Raw genomic sequence first — 21,694 nt, forward strand, 5'->3', positions numbered from 1 at the left:
GAAACCCTGAGCAGGTAAGGAAGCACCTGTGGAAGGAGAAAAGAGTTATCAATTTAGATTGCAAGTATCTCACCCAAATTGTTAACTCCATTTCTCTTCCCACAGATGCTGCCTGATGTTCTGAGTTTCCAGCATTTTCTGTTTTGTTTCAAAGTTTCCTTGCTATAACAGATACTACACGAAGAACTAGACATTCCCTTCAAGTGAATTAGAATGGCTTGGAGGCAGAGAGATCTGACAGGCTTCAAGTTTTCTTTCGAATGGGTTCTAAGGTAGGCAATCTTGAAAAAGGCTTTATTTTTCTCATTCTTCTGTCATTAGCAAAATGTTGGGTGCAATGGATTGCTGCTGCTGAGTCAATCCAATATCAAGGCTCACTTAGGAAAAAAGGTCCTCCCTCCATTTTAAGAAAACTTAAAAAAATAAGCCATTGAAAACCCCTTTCTAAAAACTAACAAAACCATAAAAGCAAGATGTCTCAATGTACAAAATACACATTTCCCTTTATACATGTGCTATGCAAAGATTTTGGTATTCACTAATAAAACTGATAAGGCAAATCTGTCAAGGTAAATAACAGGAAAATTATGTATTATGGAATTTAACATTTGTTGCTTATGCTGCTAAATGTATGCTGGTACGTTGCTTAGAGCAAAGGACATCTTCCCAAGAAAGAAAATGCCAATGATCATTACTGCATGTTAAGTAGAGGAAGGTTATTGAAAAAACTACTGTGCCAGGAACTTGAAATAAATGCCTACTCGCCCTGTTACTGTGTGACATGCTGATAACCAGATGCAGAGTGGCTACGTGAGGCTGTTGTTGGGCAGGTCACAGCAAACAGTGTAGCCGCTCAATACCAGGTTGCAGAGTTTATGGCAGCACTTGACCGGCACCATGAATATGGGCCATTCCGGGGACTGGCAACACCTTCTCCATGTGTCGACAGACCACCGAGATTCTATAGGTTTTCTCATCAGCTCCTGCTGAATGTGATAGAAGCATCTGTTTCACTGTTTTGATTCAAGGGCCAATGAGCATTTTTGTGAGCTGGCTCTAAACAGGGTAATGTCGTAAGAAAATATATCTAAAAGAATTGTATTCCAATATTAATTCATTCAAGACAGAAACAGTTTACCTGTGTTTTTTCTTGTATAATCACGTCAACAGAATTCGGTACTGGGTAGGGCTTCAGGGAGGCTTTTACAGTTCCCAAAATAAAATCAGTGTGATTCTTAATAATGTTATCCAAATAAGCTCCTATTGGTTGAGAATTGTAATAAATTGTGATCTCATCCGATGGCACAAGATGGGCCTGTAGATGTAAATTTTATAACACATAGCATCATCTATTCAATAGTTCAATTTAATATCAGAGAAATGTATACAACATAGAACCTGAAGTTCTTATTCTTCAGATATCCATGAAAACTGTAGTGCCCCAAAAAATGAGTGACAGTAAAAATGTTAAAAGCCCAAAGCCTCTCCTACTCCTCCTGCAGCAGCAAAGCAACAACCCTCCCCCTTATCACTTCAGCAAAAAAACATCATTGTAATGATTGCTGAACCTTTTTAAAGAGACTTTAAAAAGGTAGAGACTAATTCCCAATGTATTGACAGTAGGCTGTTGAAGAATTAGAAGTTCTTAATCTCACACTACTACAGAGCAGAGAGCATACAAAAACACTCTAAATTAGCAAATGGTGCACATTATGGGGAAACTGCTTATTTTCTGAAAACAAAGTATTAAATAAATGTAAGTAATATGATGGTGTGGTATACACTTCCTGTAAAAAGAATTCACACCCCTTGGAAGTTTCATGTTTTACAATATTGAATCACAGGGGATTTAATTTGGCTTTTTTTTTTGATCGATCAATAGAAAAAGTCTCGTGTTAAAGTGAAAACAGATCTCCACAAAGTGATGTAAAATAATTACAAATTTAAAATACAAAATAATTGAGTGCATTAGTATTCACCAAATCATCACAAGTGCAGCCAACTGCTTTTAGAAGTCACATAATTGGTTAAGTGGAGATAACCTGTGTACAGTCAAGGTGTTTCAATTGACTATAGTAAGAATACACCTTTATGTGGAAGGTCCAACTGCTGGTGAGTCAATATCCTGGCAAAAACTACACCATGAAGACAAAAGAACACTCCAAGCAACTCTGTGAAAAGGTTATTGAAAAACAAGTCAGGAGATGGATACAAGAAAATTTCCAAGTCACTAAATATCCCTTTGAGTACAGTTAAGTCAATTATCAAGAAATGGAAAGAATATGGGATAGCTGTAAATCTGCCTAGAGCTTTAGAGCAGGCCATCTTCAAAAACTGAGTGACCATGCAAGAAGGGGACTGGTGAGAGAGGCCACCAAGAGACCTATGACAAATCTGGAGAAGCTAAAAGTTTCATTCACTGAGATGGAAGAGACTACACACACAACAACTGTTGAAAGAAATCTCACATGAAATCTTGGCTAGAGTTTGTCATAAGGCATGTGGGATACTCTGAAGTCAGCTGGAAGAAGGCTTTATGGTCCGATGCAACCAAAATCGACTTTTGGTTGATGATGTGTTCCATCAAAAACACACCATCCCTACTGTGAAGCATGGTGGAGGCTGCATCACGCTGTGGAGATGCTTCACTGCAGTAGGCCCTGGAAAGCTTGTGAAGGTAGAGGGTAAAATTAATATGGCAAAATACAGGCAAATTTGGAGGAAACCCCAATGTAATCTGCAAGAGAACTGTGACTCAGGAGAACATTTGTTTTCCAGTAAGAAAATGACCCCAAGCACAAAGCCAAAGTTACACAAAGCTACTTAAAAACAAAGTGAATGTCCGGGAGAGGCCAAGTCAGAGTCCAGACCTTAATCCAATTGAGAATTTGTGGCTGGACTTGAAAAGGGCTGTTTACTCATGATCCCCATACAATCTGACAGAGATTGAGCAGTTTTGTAAATAAGAATGGGGGAAAATTGCAGTGTTTAGATGTGCAAAGCTCAAGGCTGTAACTGCTGCCAAATGTGCCTGTAATAAATGCTTATGCAATCAGATATTTTGTGTTTTATATTTGTAATTAATTTAGATCACTTTGTAGAGATACGTTTTCACTTTGACAAGAAAGAGTCTTTTTCTGTTGATCAGTGTGTAAAAAAAAATGCCAAATCAATCCACTGTGATGCAATGTTGTAAAACATTAAAACATGAAAACTTCCACGGGGATGAATATGTCTTATAGGCATGGTACATGTTGAAAAAACGGAATCAAGTGTACCAATGTCCAAAGGGCCAGAACAGAATAAACTACACATATTAACCAGCAACAAGACTGATTAATGCATAATTCAACATTAAATAGTAAAAATATAATTACTAATTTATATAGTAGGGGAAAAAGTAATACTCTTGCTTCTGCTGGAAATCCATACCAAGTGTAATTAAATACAAATTTATAAAATACAACTAGTGCCACACCAATAATAAATTAACTTAACAGCTCATAAAACTTTAAGAAGCATTATCTCACCTCCGTTTTATCCCCCCCTTGTTCAGTCCCTAGGTACCTACCTACATGGGTGACAGTTCACATGCTCTGGATCTTTTCAATGATTTCAGGTTCCCTGGCCCCCATCATCTTATTTTCACTATGGATGTCCAGTCTCTATACACCTCCATACTCCACCAGGAAGGCCTCAAAGCTCTCTGGTTCTTTTTGGACACCAAACGCAACCAATTCCCCTCTGCCTGGAGGAAGAACTTGTCCTCTTTCTTAATAATTTTTCCTTTTTCTCGTTCCACTTCCTTCAACCAAAAGGTGTAGCCAAGGTCACTCACATGGGTCTCAGTTAAGCCTGCCTGTTTGTCAGCTATGTGGAATAGTCTATGTTCCAAGCCTCCAGTGGAGACTGTCCTGCACTCTTCCTATGCTACATCGATGACCGCATTGGCGTTGCTTCCTGCACCCACGTGGAACTTGTCGACTTCATCCACTTTGCCTCCAACTTCCACCATGTTCTCAAATTTATTTTGTTCATTTCTGACACTTCCCTCCCCTTGCATGATCTCTCTGTCTCAATCTCCAGAAACAGCTTATCTACTTGTCTATTACAAACCCATGGACTCTCACTGCTACCTGGACAGCACCTCTTCTCAGCTGGTTACTTGTGAAAATGACGAACCTTCTCTCAATTCCTCCATCTCCACAGCATCTGCTCTCAGGATGAAGCTTTTCATTCTAAAACAAAGGAGCTGTCCTCCCTCAAAGAAAGGAGCCTCCCTTCCTCCACTATCAATGCTGCCCTCAATCGTATCTCTTCACCCCATCATCCTGTCACCCTACTAGGACCAGAGCCTCTTGTCCTCACCTACCACCCCACCAGCCTTCATGTCCAGCAAATAATTCTCTGCAACTTCGGGCATCTCCAACTGGATCTCAAAACCAAGCACATCTCTTCCTCTTCACCCCCCCCCCCACACTTTCTGCTTTCTGCAGGGATTGCTCCCTACACAACTCCCTTGTCCATTCATCCCTCCCTACTGACACTTATCCTTGCAAGCAGAACGAGTGCTACACCTGCCCCTAACCTCCTCCCTCATTACCATTCAGGGCCCCAAACATTCCTTCCAGGGGAGGTGACACTTCACCTGTGAATTTTTTGGGGTCATATACCGTGTCCGGTGCTCCTGGTGTGGCCTCCTGTGTATCAGTGAGACCTGACGTGGATTGTGAGACCACGAGCACCTATGCTCCGTCCATCAGAAAAAGTGGTATCTCCCAGTGGTCACCCATTTTAATTCCATTTCCAATTCTGATATGCCTATCCATGGCCGCCTCCACTGTCGTGATGAGGCCACACTCAAGTTGGAGGAACAACAACCTTATATTCCATCTGGGTAGCCTCCAACCTGATGACTTGAACACTGATTTTTCGAACTTCCAGTAGTGCCCCCCCCCCCAAACTCCTTCACCATTCCCCAGCACCTTTTCCCTCGCTCACCTTATCTTGAGATTAATAGAACTTGCACTGGCTGCGTAGTGTTTAATCACAATAGCATCCTTATTGCCAAGTAAAACACCAATGCAACAGGGTATGTAAAAAGTAATAAGATTAAGAAGCCGAGATAAGTTAATGAATTATCTTTTTCCACCAAATACTGCAGATTTTGGACTAGCATGTACAGACTCAGTAAATATCCCTATCATAAGAAAAGATTATTTATGAGCAGGAGGAACCCAGAATGCTCATGTCTGCTTTGCCATTTAAACTGATAAAACCCATTGCTCAAGATCAACTCAGGTGTACAAGATGATGAGAGGCATTGCTCATGTGGATAGTCAGAGTCTTTTTCCCAGGGCTGGAATGGCTAGCATGAGAGGGCACAGTTTTAAGGTGCTTGGAAGTAGGTACAGAGATATTAGGGGTAAGTTTTTTTTTTAAAAAAACGCAGATAGTGGTGAGTGTGTGGAATGGGCTGCTGACGACAGTGGTGGAGGGGATACAATAGGGTCTTTCAAGAGACTCCTGGACAGGTACATGGAGCTCAGAAAAATAGCGGGCTATGGGTAACCCGAGGTAATTTCTAAGGTAAGGACATGTTCGGCACAGCTTTGTAGGCCAAAGGGCCTGTACTGTGCTGTAGGTTTTCTATGTTGCTAACTCCAATTTCCTGCTCTTCTCCATAATCCTTCAATTCCCTTGGTGTCATGACTCATCAACGATGACCGAATACTTGCACTCTTTTGGGTTGGAGAATTCCAGATGAGGTGGAACAAAAAGGTGAATACATTAAAAACCTTTCATTTGCCAAGCAACAAAACCACCTCTATCGAAATAAATGACACAAGTGAATACAGACTTTTATATTTATGGATATTTCTTTTTTGAAGAAAAATTAGTTAAGTAATACATTGATATCACTTGCCTGCATAACAATTCTTAAGTATAGGAATTCTGTTTTAAAATAAATGATGGATTAAAAAACTGGTGACTACCTAAACGAAAGATAAAATCTGAAATTTTTAATGTTTCAAAGCAAATTGGGTGGAAATAGTTTAAAACCTGCCTCAGCAGGTCTGGGTTAAATTACATTTAGTAAGAACATGAGATAGGTAAGGAAAAAAAATCAGCTAGAGTTCATAATCCAGCATTTCCTACATGTGGTGGGTTTGCAGTTAAGGAGAGGTTGATGATCTGCTGTGATGCACATTGGCATGGCTACCATACCAACTATCTTGACTCATGTAGGTGAAAGGGCTAGTTGGTTAAAAACAAGTTGCTAGCACTTGTATTGAATATGCAAAATAGTAGTACCTATGCCAAGACATCAACTAAACCTATTAACAAAAGCAGAGTACAATGTCCACCTGTTAAAAGACCATACATCTAATGGAAGAGGAGGACAAATTTCTTCCCCAAGGCATGCATGGAATTGTATTCTAACAAAAGTTCAATGCATTTAGGAAAATCTTTGGAAAGCAGAAGACTGCATGAAAAGAAAATGGTGGCAATGCAGGTTTGTCTGCATCTGTAGGAAGAGGAACAGTTATCATTTCAGGTTGAAAGCCTTCAATGTTCTTCCATCTGAAATATTAATCATTTTTCTCTTGCCACTAAGGTTGCCTGGACTGCTGAGTGGCTCCAGCATTTTTTGCTTATAGATATTACAAAAGATAATTCTTAAAATGGATAGAACTTGCCTTTTTTCTAAGTTTTTGGATACGATTTATCACCTCTCGTGCAACTCCTTCATCCACCATTGATTGGTCAGTTGTGACATTTAAAAGAACTAAAGCCTGAAAGAACACAAAAGCCTTCTGAAAAACTACTAGATACGTAGTCACCCCATGAAATCAAATATGTAAAGAGCATTAGACATATGTTGAAATCCGAGAAATACTTTCCATTAAGTGTTTTGAAGTTCTCAACTATAAGGGATATGTTGCCATACTTTGCTCAAACAAGCTGCAACAATATTATTAATGAAAGCTAAGACAGACCTTGTGTATTCTAACTCTCATCAATAACAAGTTTCAATCAAAGTTCTCATTGTCCCGCATCCCAATACACATTGGCACAGATATTACTGAACAATCTAAATAACATGTTAAAGATTCTAGCAATAAAACTGTGCAATCACCCAATATCAGTTAGCTCACTGATGTTATGAAAACAGCAAATACTGGAAGTATTCAGTAGGTTAGTGTTTAAAAAATGAACAGTTAATGTTTTAAGTCTGAAACCATTCAGCAGATTTAGGAAAAAGAGAAAATGTTAGCTTTCAGTAGCAGAAAAGGTAGAGAAGGTGGTAGCATAATAAAAGGAACATCGATTCTCTTGATTTTACCATATTCAGGATATTCCCTTTATTCAATGCATCCTTCTGTCACTGGAAACTTGATTTGTTTTCTCTCTTCCTCAGTTTCTTTTTCCACAAGTGCTTCCTGAGCTGCTGAGGGTTTCTAACATTTTTATTTTGAATTTCCAGCACCTACAGATTTTTGACTTTCATTATAAGAAAGTAGTCAGAGCTCAATGGATAGAAAGGGGGAACACAGAATATGAAATAGGGTTCTTGTACCTGATCACAATTTAGTGGACTTTAATACTGAATGAACTGCTGATTCCTACTGCAAGGATCAACAATTTGCAAACTATGGCCCATGGTAATCCTTGGGTTAGCCCATTGGCCCAAGCTCAGATATACCTCTGCATAAAAGGGCCATAGATGCACACAATAAAACTACTTCAACTACTAGTTGTGCCATCATTCTCGGCAGTGAATGATTATCATATATTAGTTTGGAAGAGGTGGAAAAATATGTACAAATGAAGTTTACTTGGGAAGGATAGATGGAAGATGTGGCCAAGGAGATTATTATGAGGGAAAATCATGCTTCTATAATTCAATGCCTTTAGTAGACCATAACAGCAATACTACGTACCGTATTGGTCTCCTTTCTCCAAAGAATGGTGTAAATGAATGAAAAGCATTTCAGTGTGGTTCCTGGAAAGGGCAAGTTATCACTGAGGAAAGATTGGATTTGTGAGACTTGCACCAGAGTGAGAGGGAACTTAATTGAAGCATAGAAGGTCCTGAGGGGCTTTGACAAAGTTGACGTGGAATTGTGAATTCTCTTGAGAATTAAGTTAAATTTTTTTTTTAAAGGAAGTAGCTATATTTTATCCCTTCAAGATCTTTGAAGCTCTCTTCTTTAGGTGACAGTGAAAGCGGTGATTTAAGAATGTTTGAAGTAGAAATATATAACTTCTTGATAAGCAAAGAACAGAGTTAGGTGCTTAAACAGATTTGATCCAATCAGATGACGATCAGGTCAGCAATTTTTGCTGAATGCAAGAGTAAACCTGAGTAGACACTGCTTCTAATATATATGCTTACAATAAAAAAATAACGTATGGAAAATCTTCAATTCTTCAAAGTGAGGCAGTTATTTCAAAAATGTTGCCTATACAGCATTCTGCTTGACAAATATATTTACACTAATAGAGAATTGCATTTTTGTAAAATTAATGTAAAGAAGAGAGTATGCACTCAATAGCATGGGTCTATGAATTTAGTCAAAAAAATTTTGAGGAAGCTCTGGCTCACTGTAGGAGAACCCATCACAAAAGCAAGATTACTTGGATGACTAAGGCAAGTGAAGGAGTCCCATGTCAAAGTTACTCATTCACTGACTGTAATTTGGTCTTGCGGTCAGCAGCCTGAAGGCTGTAGTAATCTCACAGCTCACAGTGCCTTGGATAGATGCAGTCTGCAAGGCATACGAGCAGAAAAATGTAAGATACACTGAGCTGGCCACAGATGGTAAGCAGCATGGATGGAAGGTGCAGATTTTCCCAGTAGAGGTTGGCTGCAAAGTATTTGTGGTTACTTCCATGGTCAGATTGCTGACGGGATTGGGAGTCCTTGGCCAGGGTTAGTGGCAAACTATAAAGAACTGAACGAAACAGAACTAACTAGAGAATTAGAGGATGAAGAGGAGTGATGACAGCTGGGTCCTAAAATGACCCATGGGTGGCCAGATGTGAAGAGGTGGGCATCTGGGACGCTGGGTCATACTATTGAGCTCTCTGGAGATGTAGTGGGCTGAAACTGATGAAACACTGAAGTAGTGGGAGATGACCTGATGACCTCTGGGAAGCATCTGCCACCCATGAAGTTCCTCCTCAAGATCTGTACGCTATGACCCAAGTTAGGACTTGCTTATGAAAGGGATTGAAACATCTTGTCTTATGAGATCAAACGTGCAGTTAATACTTACATTTTCCTATTACAATAAAACACTTACTTGAAAATCAGAATGGGCTTCATACTGATCATCTGCTCCTGCAATTCCATCAAATGCATACATGAGACGCAAGTCTTCCTCATGAAGTTCATGTCCTTCCACAATTATGGAGCCTGTTAAAAGAAGAGTATATAAAAACATACCAACATATTCACTGATTAGTGGCAAAGAAAGACATTGAGCCTTAGTCTTTTGGAACTCAGTCAAATGTATTGACTTCCATGGGGAAATAAACAGCATCACAATTTCTTTTCTCTTGTACCACAAAATGATATTTTGGGAACAACTAACCTCAATATCAGGTCTTGAAATAGTGAAACATATTGGTAGATTAAGCTAGCTTTCCTGTATAAAAATTCCAATGGTACAGAACTTCAAATAAAACAAAACCAAAAAAATTTGCATTTATAGCTTGTTACTCTAGATGCACCTTCAGGAAGTTAAACAACTGGTTAAAGAAAAGGCCACTCTGCTCATCAAGCCTGCCCTGCCATTCAATGTGATCTTGGATGATCTGCCTAAGGCTTTATCTTCACTTTTGTGTCGGCTTTCCAATAGCCTTCAATTCCCTAATCTTCAAAAAAAAAATCAACTTTATCTTGAAATACCCTCATTTATCAGAACACACAGTTCTCCAGAGCAGAGAATCCCCGAGATTCACCACCTTCTATGAGAAGAGGTGCTTGCTCATCCCAGTTTTAAATGATGATTAATCTTATTATATCTTTTTGTTTTTTTCCCCCTTGGGTTTAAACATAAATAAAACTATAAAGTGACTTTTTATCATGTAGAAAGGAAGCAGTTTCTGAATACTCACCTGTCTTCTGGAACTCCTCCAACTGTACACTCTGAAGACCTTTGATAGCTGCTGAAACAGATTTAAATGCTCCCTTCAGACGCTTTCCTAACACCATGTGATCTGGTTCTGCTCTAAGCCGAATGGCATACTTGTCTTTATCTGTGGATAATGTCAGCTGACGGACATTTAGTTCCTAGTGGGAATTAGTAAAAATGTTATGATTAATTTAAAACATTTTCAGTTATTATAACCATCAAATCACTAGTATATCAGTTATAACTCTTTCCAAAAATATATTTTTTCCATTTAGCTTTTCTTAAAACAGGTTATAATACAAAATATACTTATGAATGAGAAATGTCAATATGAGATTTCCAAACTCTTTGAGCAATTTTACATTTGCTTTCACCATGTTATGTGCTCACTTATCAAGATAGACCTGATAGCCATACATCCAAGCTAGCTGTTGATAATAAGATAGGTGGAAGGACAGGTAGTATTGAAGTAGTCTGCACAAGGACTTGAACACAGTCTCAGAATAAAAGGACCTCCCTTTAGAAATTTCTTTAGCTGGAGGGTGGTGAATCTGTGGAATTCATTGCCACAGATGGCTGTGGAGACCAACATTTTGGGTATACTTAAGTGCAGGTTGATAGGTTCCCGATTAGTAGGGTGTCAAAGGTTTCAGGGAGAAAGCAAGAAGAGGTTTGAGAAGAAGAAATAAATAAACCATAATCAAATGATGGAGAGTACCTGACAGGCCAAATGGCCTAATTCTGCTCCTATTTCATAATGACTTTGGACTAAGTTAAGTCCATTATAAGGTCAGTGATTCATTTCCAGCCCATCAATCCATATACACTTATTTCTTTGAAATCTAGTTCAAGTTACAAATACTAATTCAGAAGCAGGTGACACTGGGGATTTCAGTGAGCATACTATCAAAGAGAATTATAGTTGCTATTTTTAAAAAAAATACAAAGCACCTCTCATCCTCCGCCTCTCGAAGGAGAAAAAGCTGAGTTCACGCAACCTGTTTTCATAAGGCATGCTCCCCAAACCAGACAACATCCTTGTAAATCTCCTCTGCACTCTTTCTATGGCTTCCACATCCTTCCTGTAGTGAGGCCACCAGAACTGAACACAATACTCCAAGTGGGGTCTGACCAGGATCCTATATAGCTGCAACATTACCTCTTGGCTCCAAAATTCAATTCCATGATTGATGAAGGCTAATACACCTTCTTAACCACAGAGTCAACTTGCGCAGCTGCTTTGAGCGTTCTAAGGACTTGGACCCCAAGATCCCGCTGATCCTCCACACTGTCAAGAGTCTTACCATTAATGCTATATTCTACCATCATATTTGACCTACCAAAATGAACTACCTCACACTTATCTGGGTTGAACTCCATCTGCCACTTTTCAGCCCAGTTTTGCATCTTATTAATGTCCCACTGTAACCTCTGACAGCCCTCCACATCATCCACAACACCTCCAACCTTTGTGTCATCAGCAGATTTACTAACCCATCCCTCCACTTTTTCATCCAGGTCATTTATAAAAATCACAAAAAGTAAGAATCCTGGAACAGATCCCTGAGGCACACCACTGGTCACCGACCTCCATGCAGAATATGACCTGTCTACAACCACTCTTAGCCTTCTGTGGGCAAGCCAGTTCTGGATCCACAAAGCTATGTCCCCTTGTATCCCATACCTCCTTACTTTCTCAATAAGCCTTGCATGGGGTACCTTATCAAATGCCTTGCTGGAATCCATTTACACTATATCTGCTGCTCTTTCTTCATTAATATGTTTAGACACATCCTCAAAAATTCAATCAGGCTCATAAGGCACAACCTGCCCTTGACAAAGCCATGCTGACTATTCCTAATCATATTATGATCTCTAGAAATGTTCATAAAACCTGCCTCTCAGGATCTTCTCTGTTAACTTACCAACCACTGAAGTAAGACTCACTGGCCTATAATTCCCTGGGCTATCTCTACCCCCTTTCTTTACTTTACTTAAATGAATAATTGAATAAAGGAACAACATCCGCAACCCTCCAATCCTCCGGAACCTCTCCTGTCCCCATTGATGAAGCAAAAATCATTGCCAGAGGCTCAGCAATCTCCTCCTTTGCCTCCCACAGTAGTCTGGGGTACATCTCACCCAGTCCCAGTGACTTATCCAACTTGATGCTTATGTTTGTGAGATCTTAAGACTTTCTGACACTGTTTGCAACAAAGGTTCAGAACCTGGAATTTTCATTCTTGACATACTTCAGCACACAAGTCCCATCAGTCCAAAACTTTGAGCCCTGAAGCTGCATGTGCAACTCCTTCCTCCACAATGTGTCCATAATGCTTGCCATCATAGCAGCGGTGAGCTTTAGACAAGGAAACTGACTCAACTGCAGGACCCTGCTGAGTGTGGTGCGGACTGCCCAGTGCATCTGTAGACGTAGACTTCCCACTATTCAGGACATTTACAGGGATAGGTGTGTAAAAAATGGCCTGAAAGATCATTGGGGATCCAAGTCACCCCAACCACTAGCATCTGGGAAACAGTAATGCAGCATAAAAGTCAGGACCAACAGACTCCAGGACAGCTTCTTCCACCAGACCATCAGACTGATTAATTCATGGTGATACAATCATGTTTCTATGTTACACTGACTAACCTGTTGTACATACTATTTATTACAAATTACTATAAATTGCACATTTAGATGGAGACGTAACAAAGATTTTTACTCCTCACGTATATGATGTAAATAATAAGTCAATTCAATTCAATTCAATGGAGCTACTCTAGATTTTTCCATGATAAAAAGCACTGTGCACCAGTGAGTGCATGTTATGCAACAACAAGTAGATCACTGCTGCACAGACTGCTTCACTTGCATCTGCAGTGGTGTAACCATGCAGCAGTAAATTCTCCAAAATCCCAGGGTTTCAAACATCTAACGACCTTGAAGTCCTCCAACTGCCAGATTTCTTCCAGCCAGTTTGTCCACTCATGAGCGACTGATGTTGGTATAGTGTCATCCCAGACAAGCCCTTTCTTACACAGTTCTTGTACAATCTTTTTAGCAAATAGCACCATCAGATTCAAGATTCCTAAAGGATCGTAGATGGAACTAACTATGGAGAGGATTCCCCTTCTGGTGAGTGGTCTATCTCAGATCATGATCTTAAACTTGAAAGTATCAGACTGAATGCACTGTTAAAGGCTAGGTCCTTAATAGTGTTGCTGAGCAGAGAAATCTTGGGACCCAAGTTCAGAGCTCCTTGGAAGTGACTATATCGGTCAATAAGATGGTTCAAAAGGCTTATGGAATGCTTGCTTTTATTATTCGAGGCACTGAGTTCGAAAGTCAGGAAGTTATGTTGCAACTTTATAAAACTCTGGTTAGGCCATATCTGGATTATTGCACATAATTCTGGCCACTCCACTATAGGAAGGATGTTGAGGCTTTGGAGAGGCTGCAGAAGAGGTTTACCTGGATGCTGCCTGGTTTAGAGGGTTTGAACTGGATAAACTTAGGTTGTTTTCTCTAGAGTGTCGAAGGCAGGGCAGACATCAGACAGAGGTATACAAGCTTACGAGAAGCATAGATAGAGTGGACAGAGATTCATGGAGTTGAAATGACTAATACCAAAGGCATGCATTGAAGGTGAGACAGGGTAAGTTCAAAGGGAATGTGAAGGGTAAGTATTTTATTCAGAGAGTTGAGGATGCCTGGAACACACTGCCTTGGATAGTGACAGAGGCAAATATACTGGAGGTTTTTAAGAGACATTTGGATAAGAACATGCATGTAAAGAAGATGGAGGGATATAGAAATGGTGTAGGTAGGAGGGATTAGTGTTTGGGTGTGTTTGATTTGCTTTTTAGTTGGTTTGGGACAACATTGTTGGCTGAATGGCCCGTTCCTGTGCTGTACTCTAGTATGTTCTATGCATTGCACACACAGTACTCTCTCCACTGAAGGTAAAGTTTGATCCAAATCCTTCACGTCTTTCACTTTTTGCTCTTCTAGTGATCACAGCTAGCACACCAAGTCTGTTGCTTATCCATTTTGTGAGTCAAAAGCCGCCTCTAGTCCAAATGGATACAAGATCATGATACAGAAGACAACTGTTTCTTCCTCGGAGGACACCGACACAAGAAAGTCATCAAAATAGGAGCTGAGCAAAACTTTATTCAACATCTTGCGGCTGAACTGGTCTTAATGCATTGTCTTCTGTGCATTTCCTTACAGCATAATTTGCACAGCTTGGTGATGAAGATGCTCTAAAGAGACGAGCCAGCATTCTGAAGTCTACCATATCTTGTTTGAGGTCACCATCAGAGAAAACTCAGCAGATCTGTATCTTCTGCTGATACTATAACCCAATGAAACATTGATTCAATACCCGCCATGATTACCACTGGTTCTTTTCTAAATCTGGTTATGACTCCAATCAGCGAGCTAGTAAGATCTGGTCCTTATAAAAGCAGAGCATCGGGTGATATTCTCTGAAAAGTCACTCCACAGTCATACACAACACAGAGTTTCCCTTTTCTGGGATGATAAACACCATGATGTGAAATATACCAGCCTTTCCCATCACTGCTTCCAGATTCTCTGCAGGCACTCTTTCAGCACAACCTTTGGAGATGGCATCCTTAAACCTCTTCCTTCAATTTAGAACATGGTGTTCAGCAATCTTCCTAATGTTAACCTCCTTTTTCAAAGTTAAATTAATCTGATAATGGCCATCCACTAGTTTTGCAGAATTTGCAACCAGCTCCATGAACTTGTGTCTACTCTTGACAAACCAGGTTGTGCATCCTGACTGCATTCAGGGAAGTCTACCTTGAACTGCTGCTGTCAAAACTCAACCAAGTTCAAAACTAAGAACCTGTTAACTGTCAGCTCTGGCTGTAGAATCCTCTCTTCCATCACCATGATCTTTCATTGGTCCATTCATAGCCCAATCTAACATTGTTTTAATTGTATGGGATCCATCATTAAAACTGCAAATTACTTACAAAAGCTCCAATGCTTTGGGCACATTTGTCCCCATCAGCAGCTCAATTTCTGTATCAATCTCTGGCAAATAGACGTGTTTAAGGTGAGACCAGCCCTGGAGATCCAGCTGTTGCAGAATGTTCCATTTGTGGTCAGGCATACTTTCTTGCATACAGACATTAGGTGGTTCACAATAGTTTTCACCATCTAAGCCAACCACTTCCAAACCTGAAACAGTGGAGCTATTCACAATCTTCGCTTGACCCATGGCGCATAAGAGAATGTGTGTCATACTTCCTATGAGATTGAGCTTGTTCATGAGGCCCACTGTGAAGAAAACTTGTACTTCATTGATCTAGGAAAGCATAAGTAACCACTGTCTTGTTACCCTTCTTAGACCTCACCTGTAGTAGAACTAGGGGACGTTTACCATCATGAACCCAAGGCCTTATAAGGCTGTTGGATACCAGGGTACTACTCACAGCTGTGTCTGATTTTTTTCATAGCTTGTTTTGATTCTGTACCCTTTTTGTTAGAGAGAATATGAAGTATGGTAGCACAAACAAGAGAAAATCTGCAGATGCTGAAATCCAAGCAAAACTCACAAAATGCTGGAGGAACTCAGCAGGCCAGGCAGCATCTATGGAAAAAAAGTACAGTAGATGTTTTGGGCTGAGACCCTTCACCAGGACTGGAGAAAAAAAGATGAGTAGATTTAAAAGGTGGAGGATGGAAAGACAGAAACACAAGGTAATAGGTGAAATCAGGAGGGGGAGGGATGAAGTAAAGAGCTGGGCAATTGATTGGTGAAAGAGATAAAGGACTGGAGAAGGGGGAGTCTGGTAGGAGAGGACAGAAGGCCATGGAAGAAAGAAGGGGGGAAGCAGCACCAGAGGGAGGTGATGGGTGGGCAAGAAGATATGATAAGAGAATGGTGGAGGGGACAGGGCGGCATTACCAGAAGTTCAAGAAATCAGTGTTCGTGCCATCAGGTCAGAGGCTACACAGATGGCCAGTCTGAGAGTAGCTTCATCACATTAGAGGAGGCCAAGGATTGACATGTCAGAATGGCAATGGGAAGTGGAATTAAAATGGGTGGCCACTGGGAGATCCCGCACCTTCCGGCAGGCAGAGCGTAGGTGCTTGGCAAAGAGGTCTCCCAATCTATGTTGGATCTCACCAATATACAGGAGGCCACACCAGGAGCACCGTACACAGTATGTGACCCCAAAAGACTCAAAGGTGAAATGTTGCCTCAGTTGGAAGGTGCCCTGAACGGTAGTAAGGGAGGTGGCGTAGGGACAGGTGTAGCATTTGTTCCGCTTTCAAGGATAAAGGCCCAAATTTTCTTGGCTTGGTACTTGTGAAAGCTTTTAATGTAATGTTTATTGTTTTTCTTTTACTTTCTGCTCTATAAACATTTAGTCATGCTTTTACTCAATTAATGCAGGCTGATAGTAAACACCCTGAACTATCTCTTGGCGGTGTTGTTAATGTTTCACAGACAATTGATAAATTAATAAATCTGCATCAATATTGGGTGTTTTAGTCTTTCTTTGAGCCCTTTCAATATAGTAAGATTTTACACACAGAGAGTGGTGGGTGCGTGGAATGTCTGCTAAGGATAATGGTAGAGACAGATATATTAGGGACATTTAAGAAACACTTAAATAAGCTCTTGCATGATAAAAAAAAATGGAGGGCTATATTGGAGGGTTAGATTGAATTAGAGTACGTTAAAAGGTTGGCACAACATCAAGGCATTGATCATGTGGATGGATAGTCAGAGGTTTTCTCCCCAGGGCTGAAATGGCTAACATGAGAGGAAATCGTTTTAAGGTGCTTGGAAGTAGGTACAGAGGAGATGTCAGGGCTAAGTTGTTGTTGGTTTTGTTGTTTTTTTTTAAAAACGCAGAGAGTGGTAAGTGCGTGGAATGGGTGACGGTGGTGGAGGCGGATACAACAGGGTCTTTTAAGAGACTTTTGGATAGGTACATGGAGCTTAGAAAATAAAGGGCTATGGGTAACCCAAGGTAATAGAACCATAGAACATTATAGCACAGTACAGGCCCTTCAGCCCTCCATGTTGTGCCAACCCACATAATCCTTAACAAAGTACTAAACCCACACTACCCCATAACCCTCTATTTTTCTTTCATCTATTTGCATATCCAAGAGGCTCTTAAATACCCCTAATGTTTTAGCCTCCACCACCATCCTTGGCAAGTCATTCCAGGCACTCACAACCCTCTTGTAAAAAAAACTTACCCCTGATGTCTCTCCTAAACTTCCCTTCCTTAATTTTGTACATATGCCCTCTGGTGTTTTCTATTGGTGCCTTGGGAACAGGTACCGACTATCCACTCTATTTATGCCTCTCATAATCTTGAAGACCTCTATCAAGTCCCCTCTCATTCTTCTATGCTCCAAAGAGAAAAGTACCAGCTCTACTAAGCAACACTGTTACGTACCCGTGGGTATCTTGTACTTGTCACGTGACAGTGGTGTTGAAGCTATACTAGACTTAAAGTAATGGTCTTGTGATTGTGGAGTGACATCATTTTCCCCGCCAGTAGAGGTCATGTGACAGGTTTTTTTATACCGGATATAAAAGGAGGACCCCTCCCTGCGAGGAGGAGCAGTTCGTGGCTGGATTTACCATTTTGACTCCATGCCACTGTGTGGTCCAATATTATCACGCAGTTTGGTTGAAAGGTGGAGTTTTATTTAATGCCTAAAGTTTAAAAGATCATTGCCGGCAGTTTTTTTTATAATACTGCCAGTTAAAAATCAGTGAAGAGTGAAGATCGGAGTTCGGGAGTTAAAAGATAGAGGAAAGTCGATTTCGATGGTGAAACAGGTTTGGCGTTGTTTGATCCTCATTTGGAAGGAATTCATTTGCTGCCCCCGTGTTAACCCCTGCAAATAATAGCAGAAAGGGTTGGGTACAGTTTTGTAAAGGAAAGGTCAGTGGCTTTAAGCCGTTTCATTTTCATCTTTGTAAATTCTCCGGGAAAAGTATAGTTCAACAGGGAACCACAACAACATGACGTGAAAGAGAATTTAATTCATCTAAAAAGTCTCTCCTTTAACGGACTGTAAGCATTTTGAACTTTTGCAGTACTACTTTGAAGAACTGTTTTTGCAACATCACTTGAAGAACTGCTTTCACTTTATTCCTTTAAGAACTGTTTAAGCTGCCACACAGCAGATTTCCAGTTACATTAGTTGTTTGTTTACTTTTGGGGGGTTTGTTTTTCAATGTTTAATAAATGTTTTGTGTGTTATTTTAAAAAAAGCCCTGCCTCACTTATATATGTATTGTTGCTGAATACTTAACAACACACACAAAATGCTGGTGGAACACAGCAGGCCAGGCAGCATCTCTCGGGAGAAGCGCTGTCGATGTTTCAGGCCGAGACCCTTCGTCAGGACTAACTGAAAGGAAAGATAGTAAGAGATTTGAAAGTAGGAGGGAAGGGGAAATGATAGGAGAAGACCAGAAGGGGTGGGGTGAAGCTGAGAGCCAGAAAAGTGAATGGCAAAAGGGATACAGAGCTAGAGAAGGGAAAGGATCATGGGACGGGAGGCCTAGGGAGAAAGAAAAGGGAAGGGGAGCACCAGAGGGAGATGGAGAACAGGCAGAGTGATGGGCAGAGAGAAAAAGAAAAAAAAGGGAGGGGGAAAAAAACTAAATATATATCAGGGAAGGGGTAAGAAGAAGAGGAGGGGCATTAACAGAAGCTAGAGAAGTCAATGTTCACGGCATCAGGTTGGAGGCTACCCAGCCGGTATATAAGGTGCTGTTCCTCCAACCTGAGTTTGGATTCAACTTGACAGTAGAGGAGGCCATGGATAGACATATCAGAATGGGAATGGGACATGGAATTAAAATGTGTGGCCACTGGGAGATCCTGCTTTCTCTGGTGGACAGAGCGTAGGTGTTCAGCGAAACAGTCTCCCAATCTGCGTTGGGTCACACCAATATATAAAAGGTCACACCGGGAGCACCGGACACAGTATACCACACCAGCTGACTCACGGGTGAAGTGTTGCTTCACCTTGAAGGACTGTCTGGGGCCCTGAATGGTGGTGAGGGAGGAAGTATAAGGGCAGGTGTAATACTTGTTCCACTTGCAAGGATAAGTGCCAGGAGGGAGATCGGTGGGAAGGGATGGGGGGGGGATGAACGGACAAGGAGGTTGCACAGGGAGCATCCCTGCAGAAAGCAGTAAGGGGGAAGGGGGGTGAGATGTGCTTGGTAGTGGGATCCCGTTGGAGGTGGCGGAAGTTACGGAGAATAATACATTGGATCTGGAGGCTGGTGGGATGGTAGGTGAGGACAAGGGGGACCCTATCTCGTGTGGGGTGGTGGGCGGATGGGGTGAGGGCAGATATGCGGGAAATGGGAGAGATGCGTTTGAGAGTAGAGTTGATGATGGAAGAAGGGAAGCCCCTTTGCTTAAAAAAGGAAGACATCTCCTTCGTCCTGGAATGAAAAGCCTCATCCTGAGAGCAGATGTGGCAGAGATGAAGGAATTGTGAGAAGGGGATAGCATTTTTGCAAGAGACAGGGTGGGAAGAGGAATAGTCCAGGTAGCTGTGAGAGTCTGTAGGCTTATAGTAGATATCAGTAGATCGGCCGTCTCCAGCGATGGAGACAGAAAGATCAAGAAAGGGGAGGGAGGTGTCAGAAATAGACCAGGTGGGGGACGTCACGTGATGACGTAGGATCGAGACGCTGGAACTCAGCCCTCCCGTAAAAAAGTTAATAAATTAATGTTTAAGTGAAGATAAGTCAATCAATACTTTTTTAAGGTTACTCATAAACTACTCTGGATTGTTTTAAGCTATGCCTCATAAACAGAGGATGAAGAAAACTACTTCCGCGAAGACCGCTCAAGTTGGAACAGAATCAAGGCCTACTTCTATCGAAGAACTGCGGACTCAGGTACAACACACCACCGGTGAAACAGAAAAGGAGACCGCGGCAGCATCAGCCATTTCTAAAGGAAAAGATCAACGAGAACTGCGCAAGCGTAAAGGAACGAGCATGGGCAAAAGAGAGCAACCAGAACTACAAAACCCAGCAACGACTGAAACCGACAGTGAAGGTGAGTCTGAGAGAGAGGCGGACTCTCTGGAAAAATCAGATGAAGATGGAGAAGAAGAAGAAGATGAAAGTTCCTCTGAAAATACAAAAAAGACTGAGGCAAATAATGCATAAATTAGAAAAATTAAATGCATTAAAAGTAATTAAAGAAAAAGTAACAAAAATGGAGGCTATGTTTGATAAAATGACAAAGAAACAGGAAAAAATGGAAAAGAAAATTACAGATTTGGACGTCAAAGTGGAAGAAATGGATGGAAGAATGAAGAAGATGGAAGATGATAATGATGCCTGGACATCAGAAAGAAAACAACTCGTGGGAAAAATTGATAAGCTCGAAAATTTTAGTAGACACAACAATATTAAAATTGTTGGACTTAAAGAAGGTACAGAAGGAGAAGACCCAATAAATTTTTTTCAAAAATGGATACCTGAAAAATTGGAAATGGGAGAAGAAACTTCAATTGAGATTGAAAGGGTGCACAGAGCCTTAAGACCAAGATCTCAAGATGATCAAAATCCGCGATCAATGTTGATAAGATGTTTAAGATACCGGGATAAAGAAAAGATTTTGAAGGCAGCTGCCCAAGGTGCTAAAAGAAGAAAAGGTCCACTGATGATAGCAGAGAAACCAGTTCTTTTTTATCCTGATATAAGTTATAACCTTTTGAAGAGAAAGAAAGAATTCAATCCAGCTAAAAATGTTTTATGGAAAAAAGGTTATAAGTTTTTAATGTGTCACCCAGCAACACTGGAGGAGGGAAAAAGATTTTTTTCTGATTATCGAGAAGCGGAGGTGTTCGCACAAAAACTCCCATCTCTTCGCTAATTAAACGTAGAGACTTTTAAATGTAATGGTTAAAGATGAAGACAGAGATAGTGAATGGAATTGATGGACATTTAAGGATGATATAAGGGAGAAAAGTAAAATTTTAGAAATAATAACTGAGAATAGTATGTTTTTTTTTAATATATATACTTTTTATGTTGCGGGGGGGCTGGGGAGCTTTGAATCGGTTACTACGGGATTCACGTGTGTAATCATGGCGATTGCCATGACCCGTACAATAGAGGGGGGTAATGTTGTGTTTTTTTTCTTTCACAACATTAGTAGGGGGGTATTTTGTTTTTTTCTTTATTTTCTATTTTTCTTCTATTCTTTTGCTTGGATGATTGGTGGGGACACACATAGCAACATGGAGACTTCTAAAAAGATTTCCCAGGATACAATGAAAGTTGAAAGATTAGATATTATTATAGATTGGAGTAACATAATTAAAAATAATGACTAATCTATTGAATTTTTAAAGTTTTAATGTTAATGGGCTTAATGGACCAATAAAAAGAAAAAGAATTTTAACATATATTAAAAAAATGAAAATAGATATAGCTTTCTTACAAGAAACTCATTTAACGGATATAGAACATCAGAAATTAAAGAGAGACTGG

The 21,694-nt window shown here is 40.5% G+C and overlaps 1 protein-coding gene across 2 annotated transcripts in view; it reads right to left on the minus strand.

The window, feature by feature from the left end:
• Positions 1–21,694, minus strand: part of iars1 (isoleucyl-tRNA synthetase 1) — a 172,214-nt gene that overhangs the window by 33,472 nt on the left and 117,048 nt on the right. For both annotated transcript variants that reach the window (XM_059944616.1, XM_059944615.1), the window contains 4 exons: positions 10,129–10,303; positions 9,312–9,424; positions 6,702–6,797; positions 1,139–1,315 (listed from right to left, as the gene is read on the minus strand). In XM_059944616.1, coding sequence (XP_059800599.1) covers positions 1,139–1,315; positions 6,702–6,797; positions 9,312–9,424; positions 10,129–10,303 — 561 coding nt within the window. The remainder of the gene's footprint in view (positions 1–1,138; positions 1,316–6,701; positions 6,798–9,311; positions 9,425–10,128; positions 10,304–21,694) is intronic.

The sequence above is a fragment of the Hypanus sabinus genome, chromosome 19 (genome assembly GCF_030144855.1).
Source record: "Hypanus sabinus isolate sHypSab1 chromosome 19, sHypSab1.hap1, whole genome shotgun sequence".
NCBI classification, from domain to species: domain Eukaryota; kingdom Metazoa; phylum Chordata; class Chondrichthyes; order Myliobatiformes; family Dasyatidae; genus Hypanus; species Hypanus sabinus.